General features: G+C 40.4%; 1 protein-coding gene across 1 annotated transcript in view; it reads right to left on the bottom strand.

Annotated features, from left to right (window-relative positions):
* The window catches only part of LOC108576681 (dual specificity tyrosine-phosphorylation-regulated kinase 4-like), a 91,519-nt gene that overhangs the window by 3,095 nt on the left and 69,965 nt on the right, over positions 1–18,459 (bottom strand). The window contains exons 3-10 of the mRNA XM_017939725.1: positions 6,070–6,211; positions 5,197–5,413; positions 3,815–3,913; positions 3,393–3,551; positions 2,787–2,925; positions 2,156–2,471; positions 1,912–1,972; positions 1,112–1,533 (exon numbers count right to left, since the gene is read on the bottom strand). Of these exons, the coding sequence (XP_017795214.1) occupies positions 1,112–1,533; positions 1,912–1,972; positions 2,156–2,471; positions 2,787–2,925; positions 3,393–3,551; positions 3,815–3,913; positions 5,197–5,413; positions 6,070–6,211 (1,555 nt within the window). The remainder of the gene's footprint in view (positions 1–1,111; positions 1,534–1,911; positions 1,973–2,155; positions 2,472–2,786; positions 2,926–3,392; positions 3,552–3,814; positions 3,914–5,196; positions 5,414–6,069; positions 6,212–18,459) is intronic.

Consider the following 18,459-nt stretch of genomic DNA (forward strand, 5'->3'; position numbering starts at 1 on the left):
CTCTCACGACGATCGTCTGGCTCCTATTTATTTCATGTATAATTATCATACGTTCTAACAGTTTACACAGGGAGGCAATACTGTGTGTGCGAATTGGGAAACGCGTCGTCCATTTTTGAAAGTCAGATGGACAACGTGGGTCAGACTGATCGACGTGATCATCGTCATCATTGTTGGAAGAAGTGTGCAAACGATACCCTCTTCCCTGACGCGATTCGCATGAACGCATCTTCGGCTAGAGTAGTAAAATTCTCGCTATACTTGGAGGACAAAGGACAAACGTCTTGGGCAGGGAGGGTCTACGACCGGTCAACTTCTACGATATTGGTGCACGCGCGTCGTTTATCGAATACTATACCTGAGTGACGTTGGGCTGTGCTGGGATCAGGTTTCTTTTTTCATCTTCATCGAAACGATCGCGTTACCTCTCTCTGTGTGTTTCTTTCTACTATATTATTAAACCATGCTCGTTGTTCACGGCACGCGCCTCGTCGGATTTGTTTTGGCCTCATAGCTCAATGCATGCCGAGAGACTAGCAAGAGAAATCTAGCCTGTTTTGTGTCAATTATGATCATGGGAGAGATCCACAGCCCAGCCAAATTCTACATGTCTCGATGTCATATATCATCCCAAGGGTTTTTCTCTCACTCTTCGAACACACCGTTATCTAATCTGACTTTTATATACTTCATGACGGTAATACAACGAACGACCTGGTATTAATGGTACCCGAAAGAATCATTATTATCGTCGTTCTTGATAACTGAAATTTATCCATCGCACCACCAGTTGGTCAACCATATACATATGTATATGTATATGTATGCATGTATGTACGTATGTGCGTGATTCGCTTTTTATTGTCGCATGACCAAATCAACCTTTTTCAAACGTTGCGCCGTTGCTTATTCATTCGAACGCAAATGACCAATAATAATAGCCGTGTCGTTCATTCGCGCGTGTCATACACATTATGACGTTATCGTATTTATCTATCTCGGTGTAGATCGGAGAGTGAGCGTGTTGTTCGATCGCGACACGGTACGCACGAAAGCATCTAGAAGTGGGTAGCGCAAAACCGATTTCACAATATCGGCGGTAAAAACGTACCGGAATCGTCGAGATTCGGGTCCAGACTCGCGACGATATCGCCGGTCGAGGCGTGTCTCGAGGTAGTGGTCTGCATGGTACTCGCGAGAGCGTGGCTGCTCGCGCTCCCGTTCAGCTTGCTCTTCACCACGAGGTCGGCGTTGTCGGTGTTCTCGGTCCTATTGTCCACGCCCCACTCCATGCCCCTTCGTCCGTTGCGATAACGGTAGAACATCGAGTAGTACGGAGGATGCTCGACGGTGGTAGCGCGTTGCCGTGGAGCGCTCACAGTTACGCTCACGGTTTCCACGTCGGCGGACTGCGACTCGGACTCCTCTATGCGCTTCTTCGCGTTATTCCAGGCTGTCATGATAGAGGAGGGTGTGGTCAACCACTCGTGACGCATCGCCTCGTCGGGGGTCATGCGCTTCTTTGGATCCCACCTGTGCCGCAAAGGAAAATTCGCTTTCGTTAGAGATATTTCGTAAACACGACGTGAACGACGAAGTTTTTCAAGAGGTTAACGAGATGCTTCAGATTCTTCCAAACGTGATAACCTCTTTTTAACCCTTTGAGGACGATGGACTTATATATATATATGCGTTCACAGAACGCTATAAAAATAATCAACGAACTCACATATTTTTCAGCAATAAAAATATATCGGCTGATGTGTACCATAATATCGGTATCTCGATATGGGTACGTAGAATTCTCTATCCGCAAAGGGTTAATGCTTTGGAAGGTAGCCTTTTCCTTATCTTAATTTGAACACGATAGGATGTATCCTAAAACGTTGGAAACGTTCACTGGAAACTTACTCGAGGCATCTGCTGACAAAGTCCACGAAAACTGCGTCGTTACAAGGACTTCCCTTCGGGTCTGAAAGCACGATCATTTCATTTTCAACTATCGAATTACAACGTCATCCTACCGACATACCCTAACGTCCTTCATAAAGGAGATCCTACTCCTATAATTTACCTGTTCCAACGAGTATATCGTATACAAAAAAGAAGAAAAAAAAAGAAAGAAAGAAAAGAATAAGACGTCAATTTTACTCACCGAAGAAAAGCCTGCGACGAGACGCATGATTGATAATGTGTTCTGGTGGCAGGCCAAGAACTTCCATAATGCAGGCGAGTTGTTCAATCTCATCCTCACCCGGGAACAACGGGCAACCGGTGTAGAGTTCGGCTATAATACATCCAAAACTCCACATATCGATTGGCGTACCGTATGGAAGACCCAGAATCACTTCTGGACTTCTATAGAACCTGGACTGAAGGTACGTATATACACGCTGGTGGCTGTAACACGAGGATCCGAAGTCTATCACCTTAATCGAGCTGCTTCCCCGCTGTTTCAGAAGCACGTTTTCCTGCAATGACGACGATGAATTAGAAAATGGCGGCAAGCAGAGACTCGCCCATTAACCCCCTCGCATTCTTTGCTGTTTACATCACTATTTACTTTGTTCCTTGCTGATTCATTAACGCGTGGGACACACACACATATATATCGGTGACCCACGGTTTACACTTTCTTCTTTTCTTTTTAGATATGATTGTACGTTTGGATAGAACGAATAAGCAAATGACGATAATAAAAATGATTTTTCCAAAAAAGCAACCGTACGGTTCTAATTGAAATTTCTCTTTAGTTTCGAGTTTTCAAAATTGGAGATAATACTTACGGGTTTTAAATCGCAATGAATGATCTTCTCTCGATGCAGCAGTCTCAGGCAACTAATTAACGAATTGGCGAATCGTCGTACTAGACTTTGGCTAAATCCCGAGTAGTTACTCTTTTTGATTAGCTCGTACAAATTCAAACTGAAAAAGAGAAATAACATATCCATAAATAAAAACATTTTTTATAACACCACCGCTCGCAAGTATAATCGCGCAATGTGCAATTCGTTTTCTTTAGCGCGTCATCAGCGTTACTGAAACTTTAGTCTCGTAATCATATCACAGTAACATTTTTTGCTTTCTGTAATCAATTCGGTTTTATTTAGTGTTTTTTTTTTTCAAAACACTCGTATTCGGTGAAAATATGTAAAAACCAAATTTTTGCACACTTTTCAACATCAAAACGAAAGTGTCATTCGGCACTTCTCGATCAGATTTCAGCGATGACCCGTGGCACTCAAACGGTTAACTACTCTTTCCATGAGACCAATCTACTTTGCCTAGCACCCTTAACACGTTAACTCAAGAACACTTCTCGAGTGAAAAATAGTATTCTTGCGCGAAGATTGAAGAGAGAGAGAAAAAAGAATGAAGTACATGCTTCGTACCTCATTAACTCAAAAGTGATGCACAAGTGGTTTCTGAAGTAGAAGTATTCTAGCATGTGTATCACATTGTGCGACGCGTTCGCCTCCAAGTCTTTCTTCCTGAGGTGTTCCAAGATCTCGACTTCGACGAGCGCCTGATGATGGAATCTCTTTTTGTTTCTGCGAAGGGGAAAAAAGAAGAAAAAGACGTCAGATAACGCGTACGTCACTTTAAAATCGAACGAACAAAGCAGATACGACCGCGCGAGGCGTCGCGTGAAAGGAAGCGGATAATAAGAGAGGGAGGAGGAGGAGGAGGAGGATGGGATACGCGCGCGAGGCGTCGCGTGAAAGGAAGCGGATAATAAGAGAGGGAGGAGGAGGAGGAGGAGGATGCAACGACGATGACAAAAGCGACCATGATCGTCCAGACGTTCGCCTACCTGATGATCTTGATGGCGATGAACTGTTTCGTCTTGTGATCCAACGCTTTGATCACTTGGCCGAAGCTTCCCTTACCGATCACCTCGAGTATCTCGTATCTGAACAGAAAAAAATGTGAAACGTTTGATTACGAATATTGATCGATTTATCGAGAAGAAAGAAAGAAAAGGGCGAAGAATGTTCGATTCTCCTTTTTTCCGATCGGGACACGTTTTTGTAAGGATACCGTCGTTCGTGTCCAGTTCTCTCTCTGATATTCGTAGCTGATCCCTTTTTATCGCATTTTTAGAGCATAGTTTTTTTTTATTTTGGAATTGTCGTTGTTTTTTGCGAGCTGTGATTTTTATGTTGACAAAATGAGAAAGCTTGTCAGAAAATCCCTTTGAAAATGTTTCTTTGGAGAAGTCCTTGAAATATTCCATTGAAAGATTAAGAAGCAAAGAATTGCAAAATATGCGACAATTTTGGGGAACATTTTTAAATTGACTTTTCGATTTGTAAACAAAAAATCATACACACTTTACTTCCTCGATTATAAAGAAATGCATAAAAAAAATACGTGGTTTATCTCCTGGAGAATCTCCGGTTTAGTTTTTCTCGAACGTTTCCCATAAATTCGCGTTCATTTCACTTACGAAACGAACGAACCTTGTAAGCTCGCTTTTTACCAGACAACGTATCTCGTTTCGCGTAGAATAATTACTCCCCGATATAATTCTACTTCTGATTAACAGCGAGTTCTAAAGCAACGTGGAACACGATTGCGTGCTACGAACATGACTGAAAGGCGATATTTACCGTTTTGGTTGCATCGTCTTAAGCTTTTCTCTTCGCTTTTCAGGTATTATCTTGCAATTTATAACATTAGTCGGTTGTGCAACCTTGAACGTACACAAAGATTAACCAGAAAAAATTGATCTACACCGAGAAACTGATATCCTTAACTTATTTTATCCGAAGTCCACGCGGACCTTCGATTAAATGGAAGAAAACGAAGAAAAAAAGAGAAAGAAAAGAACAACAGAGAAGAGTCCACAGACGCAGTTTTGTTGAAAGGTAAAAGAAAGATATTACATATACTGTTAAATAAAAAACGGAGAAGAAAAGACGAAGAAATCTCGGGTTTTAAAAGGTTCGAAGAAATCTTCGCAACGTTTTGCCTCTTTGCTTAATTCGACCAGCAGAGAATAGCATAACTGCACAACCCATAAAACGTTTACTGCTCCTAATTGTCGCTGAATCTCGATGATAATAATAGGAAACCGTGAAATCGACGGCAAAAGTAAGCGTTCGTTTCGAGCTGTCGGGCGATTAAAAAGAAAGTTTCTTTCGGAGAAAGGGGTAAACGAGAGAGAGAGAGAGAAAACGATGGAAAACGTACCTGTACGAGATATGATCGTGGAGGATCTTGTTGTAACTACCGTACTCATCGTCGTATCCTCCATTTTGCGATGACCCCTCCTCGCCGTGAATTTTCGCGGCCGACAGACCCAGATACCAAATCTCCGAGTATTTCTCGATTTCCGCACGCTCGAATTCCGTCAGCTTCGAACCGAAGTACTTGAGTGCCTCTTGAGCTGTCATTGGCAATACTCCAACTGTTTGAAAAAGGAAAATTTCAATTTTGTGAAAAATACAACGAAATCGACCGAATATGATTTTCAACGACAATCGTAACTTTCCTTTGTAAATTTACACGGCAACGTGTCTCTTTATACAAGAGTGCAATATTTTTCACAAGAAAAGAAAAATCATACAACACAGAAATCATGGAAAATCGTATCGAGGATCCTCGTGAAAAATTTGAAAAATTTTTAAATATCACTTTCAACGATAATCACAACTTTCTTTTATAAATCTACACGATAAGGCGTTTGCTTCGAAAGAATACATTTTTCACAGAAAAAGAAAAAAGAAAAACGACAAAAATTGTACAACACAGGAACGATCGAAAAGGATGTCAAGAGTTTTCACTTGAGAAATTAAAAAAAAAAAGAAAGATGAGAATCACTCGCAGAATTGCCGTGATTCACGTACAAATCACGTGATTCGTTGTGTGCAAAAAAAAAGAAAGCACAAAAAATAATTCAGTTTGAAAGCACACAACGAAGAGAGAATATCACTTGGATATTCACAAGAACAACAAAGAGTCTCGCTTGCTGGAGAATCATTTGTTATTCCCTTTCAGGCACCCCGTCGTTAAGTGAAATAGCAGCGCTTCAATTTCATGCAAATGGCGAAATTGTACACGTACGATATACGTCGTGAGATGTGGCGTTGATAGGCTCGTGTATCGGTATGTTGTTGTGGATGTTGTTGGTCGTCGAGTTGGTCGTATTGTTGTTGTCGGACTTGTCCACCCGCGTCGACTTGGGGTGAAAGAATGACAGTAATTTCTGAAACAAAGAATCATCAAATCTCGTCAGAATTGATCGTACAATTATAGATCGTGTATCACGATCAAGTATTATCACACAAAAATAATATTCTCATTCGTTATTCTCTAAGGTATTCTTCGATTTTTCTAGATGGAAAAATTTCTCGTTGAATATTTTTTATTTTCACCCTCTAACTGTCGAGGGAGACTCCGCAGATTCTACCCTTTTTGTTTTCTTCCATTCTATTTAGAACCCGACGTTCTTATATTAAAATGAAATTAATCCAACCAATCACTCTATTCTACAACGTTCATTAGGCAAATGTGTGATAAAGGTTAATCGGTAAGAGAAGTTGTCAGAAATGTTCTATATTTATGTATAAACTAACCGGAAGTTGAGGAGTTTCGTGGACTCCGTATCGGGCTTTACGTCCCAAAAACGGCGTCTCGACGGTAGAGGGTTTGTTAGGACAGCAAGGGGACGATTTTATGATACGTGATTTCTAGTTCAGCAAACCGTTATTTTTAATTTAGCAGACCGGTCTGCAGCCAACATGCGGCACGTAGAATTCTTCAAATATTAAAGAATAGGCTATTGTTCAGTCAGTAAGGCAAGGTAAGTCACCCCCAAAGGGTCTCCGTAACCGATGCAATTACCGAGGCCTCTCGGTACCTGACCTTCCGAACGAGTCGGAGAGTCAGAGTTGACCTGGCCGAGTCCCCCCCCCTTGTTATCAAATTTCCATCCAGCAAGGACCAGCTTCGTCACCCCCGCTCCAAGGACGTGACGCGCTCCGGACGCAATGGAAGGGGGTGATAGAGGGTTGGTCACTTGGTAATTTTAAGAACCTCCCTTCGCGTCCCTTCTTCAAATTTTAGAAGATTTGGAGAAGGGACGACTCGATAAGAAGGCCGACTTAGCTTAAGACCAGAGTGTTGGTACACAGACCATCGGTTAGATTAGGAATAATAAAGATTCAGTCAGACTCTCAACGCAATACATTCAATCTTCAGACGGTACCTAGTGCAATATTCCAAGTACGCGGAAATTAGTACCCGAGTGCTTAACAGGGTTAAACACAATATTTTGTATAATTTATAAATTGGTAATTAAGTAAATATTCATACATCATAATAGGTGTATATCAATGGGGATGATAAATATTTCACGTCCAAATCCGCTTTTTTTTCTTTTTCTTTTTTTCAGGTGACAACGACCATAAATCGTTTAGGCGAAGGTACGCACGAACCGCAAACTTTGCGGCACACACCGACAAAAGCACACTTTTCCACGTGTCGTAACTTTCAAATTTATTTATCTAGGCTGGACAAAGAAGGCCGCGTTTTCGTCGCAGTATTTTACCAATCACCGAGTTTCTCGGAGGAAAGCGGGGTAACGGGGTGGCTGCAATAAATTCCACCGGTGGACGTCGACGACAACGGGAATCAACGTCGGTGATTACGTTCCGCCGGTTTCTTCCTCTGATCTTAATACACTATTCGCATACGGATCCGCTTGTTGTGTGCTTTGCAATTATTCCGTGGAATCGTTTGAAAAAAAAAAGTGACGTTCCAGAGAAAAGAAATCTTGTTATCTGTCGTTGACACAGAAAAGAACTACCCCTGTTTGGGTATTATTATTATTTTCAACGAAGAGCGCAAGTTTGGAATCGTTTCATGCAAATGAAACGTTCAAGCAATTCGTTATATTTAATTAAGTATTATAAACATTTTCTTGCGAATTGTAACGGAGGATCGTATACCTAATTGAAATTAAATTTCAATTAAACTTTGCTATGTAATTTCAAGTAAATTTCTGTGTAAATTGTTTTCTTTTTTTTTTTTGTATAAATTAATAGAAAAAGGTAAAACAAGATATTGCATTTTATTTCGTACTTTATTTCTTATTTGAAAAAGAAATACCATCAGGTCACGTATTCGCATAATTCTCCTCATAAAACGGAGTTGACTCTTTAATTCAAATTCTCCCATAAAGTAGATACTAAACACACTTCATAACCACTAAAACTCACACTTGGTCCGGTATAAAAAAAGAAAAGAAGAAACAACTTGTTTTATCCTCTTTTATTCGAATTCCATTACACCAAAACCCGACTCCTAGAAAATACACACAAAAGAACCAATCACACCTAGAAACTATTTTTCATATCGACACACGACTAAACGAAAGTCAATTTTCCAGGAAATCCGTTTGAAATTTATTTATTCAAACATTTCTTTCTCAACCTAACTAATAATCTAATGAAATATCGTTTATGTGTATCTTCACTACTAAAGAAAAAAGGGTTAAAACAGCTCTACTTTAAATTGTAACATTCTGTCAGATAAAAACAGCTCATTTTCACAATTATTTTCTCTAAAAAAATTAACCATTTTCAAAAGATCACTCTCCCGACAAACCAACGACACACGCACACAATTAAGAAGAAGAATCTATCGGATAGTCTGTTCTCCAGAAGTAGAACGGACCGACCACGGAGGATGGGCCGAGGATCGTTGGATATTGACCCTGGACAGTGGCTCAACGAGTTTAACGACACCGCGAGAAGCGAACCGACAATTATGTCTCCTCTTTCAGGCATTAAAACGTTTCGTTTGCGAAGCGTCGCCTTTCCGTATGGCCAAGGGCAGTCACCGGTCGCCTGTGCCGTTTGAATGATAATCAGCCGTCTCTGTCTCGTTTGTTCTCCAACTTCCATGCGCTACCAGCAGCGACGATGTAGTCGCACACGACCTACGATGTCCATTAATTTTCCGCGCGCATTTTCCCCGGAGGGGCCCACGATTTCACGATTTGCCTCGCGTGCACACACACACACACACACACAAACACCGATACCACGCAAAGAGAGCCTTCTTCCTCTCTTCGCGTGGGCCATTTCGCTCGAGTTTACGAGACTCGTGAAACGCGATCGATCGAGACGCGCCTGGGAACCCGCGACCGAATTCGTTTTCTTCCTGAGCCAAAGAAATCCTGGGCCGCAGAGAGTTGCTTCACACGCGCGGAAATGTTCAGAGGGGATTTTATAATTTCGGCGCGCCGGTGTGATTTATGGCCACGAGGGCGATGATGGATCGTTGGATCGTGTTGTTGAGGAAAGGACGCTGGTTGCACTGAATTTGGAGTAGTTCGACATGTTACAATCCTTCAACGGTGCGAACGAAATTTTCAAAAAATGTTGATCAGCGAAGGAATAGTGTCGAATAAAATATTTTTAATAATATGAACACTGTTGAATGAAATATTCGAAGTAAAATAAAATTTGGTTATAACTCTTCAATGATACCATTAACATCTTTTTCTTTTTTTTAAATAAATAAATCCTACCGAATAAAATATTCTGAATGAAGTAAAATTTGGACTGTTCGATTATTAGCAAGCTATTATGGAAGCTTTAATTTATCGGCGATCGATAGACGAATAAGAAATTCTTGGAAAGAATTAAGTAGTTCAAGATGTACTTGCGTTTGAATAGACTCGAACAGCTGAAAGACTCGTAAATGCATGTTATAGCAGCTTTAGCTTGGTGTGTTTACTTGTTCATGTACTGAAAGTAGAATTGGTAGTCCAAACAGGTTCAATGGTGAAGTGTTAATTAGTTCCTCCTGCACAAGATTGCCAAGGTTTTTGAGGAAGTTTTATAAGGAACCGCAGAAGGTCACTGACTATACTAGCAAATGGTACTGGTAATACTACTTTTCTTTTATACAATTTTTTACGAGCATTTTATTACACATTTTTCAGAAATTATCCCTCAGGAAACCACAGATGTTTAACGCATCGTCATAAAGGTCGCACATGATTCGGCGCCTCAAAAATGTTTCAAATATTTCCCATAAATGTATACCGTCGAATAAAATGTTCTAAATAAAGTAACATTTGGGTTATTCGATAATTGGTATCTTTTTTTTAATAGTAAATTCAACAGTTTAACCAGTGATGTTCGAAACAGCAGGGACAATATATGCTAAATAACGATATTGAAATGGACGCATTATACTCACAGCTGGGTAATATGAAAACGAGACGGAAAAGTTGGAAAGTGCATTGTTTTTCATAAATCATAACGAGTATTCACGAAGGAATCGTTACTCGTAGAAGATTGCATCTTATAAACTTTGCAAGTAGTTCATTGAGGTAACTTGTAATCGCAGAATCGCTTATACACTCACGTCGATCTACTGTGCATACACATGTGTGTATATGTACGCAACCAATTAAGCTGAACCAAGCTGAACTCTCCTCTGTTCAAAGATAACATCGAAATGTCTTCCCTACATATATTAACCAGTTCGATGAGAGTCATGAATGAAGCATAAATCAAAGTGAAACGAGAAGTGGAATATCAGATGAAGAAGTTAAACAGTCAATCTCATTTCTGAAGTCACCCAGGAAGCACATCCTTCGATGAACAAGCAAGCGTTTCTTCTTTTTCTTTCTTTCTTCTCTTTTTCGTTACACTGTTGCTCGTAGAATCTACTATGAACAGTAGGATAAGTAGTGTACGACTTGCAAGCAATTAATCATTTTAATACGCCGGGCTAGAGATATCGTATCTATCTTTGAAACTACGCTAATACCGGTTAAGCTGGACAGTTTTCTATTTAACGACACTATGGATGAATTATATATTAGTTAAATGGTGTGACAGGTTGCACAGTGGTAAGAGGAGAAGCAACAGAATATCTACCTAATTGAAAAAATAATTGTGAAATAATCGGAGCCGTCCACGCTGATCAAAAGGAGAAAATAACAACGAGGAAGTTAAGGAGGCGCTTTGGCTATGCGCATAGAGTCCCGGCTTGCCAATCAGGGGTCGCGGGTTCGATTCCCGGCTTGGATGTTTCAAATTTTTCCTCGACTCCGACACTATTTATAAATAAGAAGAAAATACGAGAATTCTCATCTTAATTCGTGTAGCTACTGAGATACACATTCTATAAATACTTAATTAACACACATCATCGTAATCTTACTTAACTCTTCCTCTCGCAAATAATACCAATCTCAAATTGCCTTCCTTGCACGTCTTAATAACTCAACCAGCTATAAATCATATAACACGTGGAAATTCCAGAAAAATTCATCGAATCGTGCATCTAAAATCTCCATGGAACCGTTCGTAATACAAGAAAATAAAATCCTCTTCTTTCTCGGTGCATCAATTGCGATCCCATAAACATTACGTAGCTCGTAAGTAATTCAGCGTGGCTCGTACAACGTGCAATCTTGGTACATGCGATCACGCAACGTTGATCGAAACCTAGGAATTATCGTGCTGGTTCGTATGGGTATATCGAGTCCAGAGCCGAGCGAGCGAAGAGCTCGAATTTCCAAGGGACAGTTCGCGCGTTCAGAATGATTCGCCGCCAATTGATTAGAGTTAACGACGATTAAGAGCAGACAAATGTTGACATAAATTTCTATTAAGGGGTCACGACACCGTACGTAGCCGCCGTCTCGAAGAAGCGCATCCTTCTGTCGGTTCAAATTCACTATGTGCTTCAAACTCTCGTTCTTTACGATATTCTGGTGTTTGGTTATGTTACGACAGAATTGTTAGAAAGAGAAGTAGTTTGGGAAATGGTAATTATAATTTCTACGATGTTCCATAGCAATTTAAGCGAATTTGAACGACTCGGTTAGGCTAGAGCCTGTGTTTCCTCGTTTGCGTTAATAGGAAGCGACTAGTGTGTGGTCATTGGCCCCCGAGAGCTACTGTTTTAGATATGGCGGAGCTACGGTTGCGGAGATGAAATTTCTGATAGTTGCTGGTTTCGGTGTTATTGGATGATAGATGAGAATATAAGCATCGTTTATTCAGATAGATGGGAATTTAATTAATGGGACTGTAATTGCGGACGTTATACAATTTCATTTGTATCTCAATAAAGAGTTAACCGTATTCAATTAAGCAATCATTTTTCAAACTAATCACCGACACACCATCTGCATCCTCCGTTTCCTCGTCAGTCTATATTAACGAAACGCTAAGTAACCTAAGTTCAAAACCTTCAGACTGAAGAACGAGATATCGCCTAACGGTGAAACTGTAAAAACTTGAGTTTCCAAGAAAGAAAAAAATCATTTTCACTTGATTTCATCCGTCACCCGTATCATTCACACTTATTTCTTCCAGTCGGTGGATAAAATCAGTGGAAAGGTGTGATTCTACTTTTTCTTTTCCCCTGAAAAGATTCAGTTTCTCCAATTTAGCGACTTTTCCATCGAAACGAAGAGTCGTACGCGATAAAAATCGTAAAATTGTACACGCTAAGGAAGATAATCCAGGTTTCCCCGTTTCTGGTAAATTCACATCGAGGAAAAATACTCGACATCGAGAGCTTGGGGCCTCGAGGGTTTCACAAGAGTGCCGCGCCGCGTGCTCGATCGACCTCGTGTAATGAAAAATTATTATCGGCCAACGATCGGCATGACCCGCGTCGCTGCATCGGCATAAATAAAAAGCGAGTAGAATAACCGAGAGACGAGCAGCAGCACACAACGCAGCCTCTCCTCTTGGTCACCGCTCGTATAAATTGTAATCGTTCACTGCTCTCCTCCTCTCTTTCGTCCTCTTTTTTCCCACTTCTTTTTTTTTCCCTCTCGTTTCGTTTTCTCCTCGGCCCCGGACTTCTCTGCCAGGCGACAACCAACCGCTCGAAAGCATAAATAAAACGCGACGATTCACGAGCGGCCAAGATTCACGCGCGGCGCCCCGATACGGCAAGCCAAATCCGCTTTTGACCCTCGAATTCGAAAAATCACTGGGACCTTGTTTCGACACTCTACGAGTGGATCGTCTTGCTTGCGTGCAAGAGCTTTTTAACTCTACGTTAGTGGTCTAGTGCAGTTGATGAGCAATCTTCTTTTTTTTTTGAAAAATTGAAAAAAGGCTCCAAGAAGATCCAATTTTAGAGGCAACATTGAAATTTTTCAGAATTCTTTGGGAATTACAATCTTGAGAGATCTAATTTATTATTAGGTGTAGAAATTAATTCGGTCATATATCGCGAGGTAAACGCAAAGTGGTTCACTTTAGTTTTGCTCACGCTTCTCAAGCGATTGAACGACTTAATTCCATTTATGCACAAAAAGAAGCTACTCGTTCCTGTTAATTGAAATCACGCCTGTAATTAGCTATTAAGTGAGCTTCGTGTAAATTCCAAGTACATAATTGCCGCTGATTGTAAGTATTTTATGTAAAGTGTTTAATCGCTGAACAAATAATTTTCTCCAACTGCATATTATGTATATCACCAATAAAATCAACACAAAAATTGAAACACCAAAATTCGAAAAATTCTAACAACTCGAAAATCACAGAAGTCTGAAAATTTCTAAAAAAAAAGAAATTGAAAAAGGGTAATTTTGAGAATTTGTCCCGACCACACTATTTCCCGTATTTTTCCGGAGGAAGAGAACGATTCGAGTGTTCGACACGAATACTACAGTTTCCAATTTGCAGGTTGCAAAAAGGAAACGAGCCAAAATAAAAAGAACCGAAGTGTGGAGGAAGAAAAGGTAAGTATATGTTCGTAAGAGCGGATTTTTCCCAAGGACGATAGAGACCGTACCAAGTCGACACAACGCCGGTGCGTTTCGATCTTCGAGCGGATAGGTACATACGTACAATAATTCCCTACATCCAAGTTATGCATGCGGTTTACCTTGTGACATCTCTTGGTTGCAGCCACGCGCCTTTCTAATGCGATACCTCGAGCACCACGCAACCGCTTCGACCTATCACCTACGGGGTGTCCGAAATGTAACCTTTTCCAACCGACACCACGCCCAAGTTTATCGATCTTTTCAACGTGATAATCAACGGTGGTGACTGCCGTGCTATATAGACGCTAATAAATTAATTCGAAAAAAACTAAGGTTCGAAAAACTTTTAATTTAATCCTCATGCAAAATATATGCAAAGGAAGATTAAAGTGCCGAGGATTCACAATCCTATCGATATTTTTCTGCAATTAAATGCTTCAAGGTGATTTTGAATTTCGTTTCAACATTTTGGTAACACTTTTTTTTTCCGATAAAAATTCTTTCGTGGTAAAATGAAACTTTGCGAACAGAATGAAGATTATAGCGTTGGATTTGTCGGACTAACACAGGTTTAAATAAATTTTCAGCGTTCGAAGGGTGCTTGAGAAGTTAGGTTTGAAAAATTCGCATGCTTGGTAAGTATCGGTGACCCACAGTATAGCGCATAACAAATAAATCGTGTTGAAAAGCTTCTTCTTTGTAATATATTCTCAACTCCGGAAGTTTCTTAAACGAAAGACTTTTATAGACACAGATATGCTCCGTAAAGTAAACAATTTCGAAGAAAAGGAAATTCTACTGTGAACGTACTCCAAGAAGTTTCTCTTCCTTCGTAGCACCCATGTGTTGCTCCAATATGGATATTTGTAGAAAGTAAGAGAATGAACTAATCACCGACTAAAATCACGCTACCTCGTTCTTTCGATTACAAACTGAATGAGAATCTCAGCGTTCAAAATTCACCTTGTTACCGTAACCATAACTACATCACCGTTGGTAATTCTTTTAAAAGAAAAACCAACCAGCAATACTGCTTCAATAATTGATCAAAAAATACTCCATAAATTCTGCGGCTTTCGCAAATTACCATCGACGTTCGAGCAGCTCGTAAATTTTCTCTACTTCAATTAAAAAAAAAAAAAAAGGAAGAAGAAAAAGGTTGATATCTTTCCTACTTCTGGTAAAAGTGAAAGATATTAACATATCGCGGCGTCCTTTCACGAGAGCGTGTTGATAGGCGAGACACGGAAACCTCCGGGACGAGGAAAAATCTGCGCGTGGAAAATACCCGGAAACCTGAAAATGTTGCACTTTTCCATGTGGAAGGGAAGTCGGGGCTAGAAAACATTTCACCGTGGAACTCTTTCACGGTCCAAAAGCGGACCACTGCTCGAACAATACACACACACGTACACCACGGGCCTCTGTGTACTTCGCGAAACTATGCCAATTGCGGAATTATTCAAAGATTCGAATCGCGTACACCGGTTCGGAGGCATATCGCTTCGACACAATGCGACTTTCACCCTCGTTCGCTTCTGTGCCCACGCGCTAAGCAAATCGTTCGTTCTGCTTTCCATGGGATGTAAACAAAACATTAGAATTGCAGCAGAGTCGTGTTAACGTTAGGAAAAACAATGATGCTTCTGTTCGACCTTCCTTTGGACCCATTTCTCTTTTCTAATACACTGGAGTCTTTTCGAGCTTCGAATAAATGCGAACTAACGTAAAAACTTTGATATACTACGCGTGAGATTGCGCAAGGTTGAGTAATTTGTCGAAACTCGTCAGAGTTGAGCTTGTATTAATTCTATATTAGCGATCTTAGATTACGTTTAATTAACGAGGACCTACTGTGGCTCTGTTGTATCTTCATTCATCGGGTAAAATGGTAGCCAGCGAAGAACAGCTTGCGAAATCATTTTCTTGCGAAACGAGATTCCATTCCAGAACATTTATTTATAGAAAACGATTCCAAGTATCCTAACTTTCAATTGTTACGGTAACAGCGGGCAAAATACTTTAGTAATGAAGAAATTTTTAGTAATTAACTGATTAGTAAAAAACAAAATATGGCACAAGGTATTCCCGCACTCCTGATAGTGCGAGGATTCATGTCTCACTTAATTCCTATAGAAAAACGAATCCCAGTGTTACACTCTGCGACAATTCGATCCTAGCAAATCGTGTTAAATCCTCGAACCCGTTCGTCTTGCGAAAGTGAAAACAACGAATGGAGAGAGAGACAAAAGCACGTTACTTCTTGGACACGGGGTAGATGCGTGTACCCACGTAACTACGTGGGATTGGAGACACGTGGGCGTGCAAGGTATCTCGGAAGCGCATTAGAAACGTCACCGAGCTGAGAACAGGGGCTCATTAACCTGCGTGAGCCGCGCGGCACAGCACAGTTGGCCAGGTGGGACGGCGTGCTGTAATTATAAAAGTAACACCGTTACACGCACCAGGTATACATATAACCAGCCACATTGTCGGGACCAACCCTGACGCGTGTTTTCCACCCTATGAACTTTCGTTCGTTTCCTGGTGCAAAAATGAAAGAAGGGAAAAAAAAAACAACGCTGTGTGCTCGTTTTCCCTGTGTCATAGAGGGAACCACGCGGGCCACTGTCAATAGCACTGAAACTTTTTCATTAAGAAAGAGCTCCAGGTGTAGTATATTATGTTGTTCCGTGTGAAAAGATTCGCGAACTGTTGAAGCAGCGCCCGTATATACACCTTTTTCCATTCAGAAGGCGCGTATGGATGTTAGTTAGGAAAAAATGCACGGTTGGGAAACATTTGAGAGCTGTTGATTCGCGTTACGCCTTTCGACGGAAGAAGTAGGTTCACCTTTTTCCACCGGTTTTGTGTCGATTTTCAGGTGTGCAAATTGTACACCGCCCCCGAGTGTAATTTATTCTCATTCGTAGCACTGTTTCGCGCAGATTTTTCAGAGTAGAGATTAAAAATCGTGGATGGGGTATTAACGAAGATATTGTTTCTCTGAAGTTGTTAAGAAGAGAGTGTTTATATTTTATTCAATTCTGCGGTGGAGATTTGTGTAACCCGTTGACTGGTACCATTTTGTACAGAAACAGCTTTATAGAAAGCTTTGTTCAGTGACGCATATGACACTGTGCTTTTTCATGATTTTCAGAAAGATTAGAAATGGCGCAAAGTGTGGTAAGATCACCTTCAATTAGAAAAGATTTCAGAAACGATAAGATATCTTCGCGTTCCTTTCAGGTCTCTAATCTCGCGTCTTATCACATTCCAACGTTTATTAATACTCATCTAAACAACGTTTCCAGAAATACGGAAGTACGATTTTTCAACCGAAAAGAAAAAATCTCTTCGTGTTTCTAACCACGTGCATCACATTTCCATGTTGAATAACACTCGTCTAAACAAACTTTCCTACCAAAAACACGAAACTACGATTTTTCAACGAGAAAAGAAGATATGAAAGAAATCCCGAAAGAATAATTCGAAAAAATTCCCAAAATATCCATCGTTAAAAAAAAAAAAAAAACAAACCAGCTTACGTTCCATTTAAACCGCTCGCGGTATCAATTTATCATTTATAGGAAGAAACAATCATCGGAAAAAAAAAGAATCATCAAGCGTGTACAACTAATTCCACGAAACTGTATACACGCACGCGTACACCACACGGTTACGTGTAATTTCACACCGACTCGTATCGCCGTGAATGAAAACGAACTGAATTTCTTAACAAACAAGGCTAACGAAACGTTCTCATTCGTTCACAAACCAGTTTCACGATTTTCTATCCCATTTCCAACCATCTCTCCTCTTTCTCTGTCAGGCGAATATTCATTCCCCCTTCTAACTTCCCGGATAATCCGCGCGCGTTCCTTCTAACTTTAAAATCCTTTCAAAATTCTTCACTCGCGGAGATAGCATTTTTTAGCGAGGCAGCCCCCCAACACGCTTCTTCGAGCCCTCGTTGCCCCGCGTCAATTTAATTTCCTTGCCCGCGACCAGTGCGCAAATCAAAATTGCATTACTCATACTCAGCCTGCGCGTGCAATAGTGACGTAACACGTCGCTTGGTGCCGTGCTCTCGTAAGTGGCTGGCGTGACGATCTTCAACTACTTTAGAGCTGCATCGACGCTAATCAATTTTCAGCGATAGCCCCCGTTGCAACGGACACACTTGCACGCATAGTTGCATTCACGATGATTAAGGTTAAATTTATCGTCGAGTTTGCTGATGGTTGAAAAACGTGAAAAATTGGACGATGAAATTTTGGATTCATTTAATATTTCGGTGTTATGATCATTTTGGCTTACACGGGGAGAAGATTTATACTTCATGGGTTATTTATAAAAAAGAAAGAAGGAACGATTTTTAGTCATTGGTAAATGTGATTGCTCAAGTGTTGAAGATTTGAGATTTTTCGTGAAAAATGGTGAACTTCAAATTTGTGCAATTTTTGGGTAAGTTACTGTTAGAGGGAAAAAAATGTTATTCTGCATAGATTAGGTTCTGTAATATGAATCGTCGGATTTCTAATCATCCGCAATTTTGAACGCTCGAGTGATTGTTTTAGTGTTCAAAATATTCGAAATAACTTAAAATTCTTACAATTTTTTGGTAAGTTACCACTGAGGAATCTAAGGATAATTTTTTATTTTTAAAAATGATTTTCATTCCTTCCACAAAA

This window comes from Habropoda laboriosa, unplaced genomic scaffold (assembly GCF_001263275.1).
Source record: "Habropoda laboriosa isolate 0110345459 unplaced genomic scaffold, ASM126327v1 scaffold434, whole genome shotgun sequence".
NCBI lineage: Eukaryota > Metazoa > Arthropoda > Insecta > Hymenoptera > Apidae > Habropoda > Habropoda laboriosa.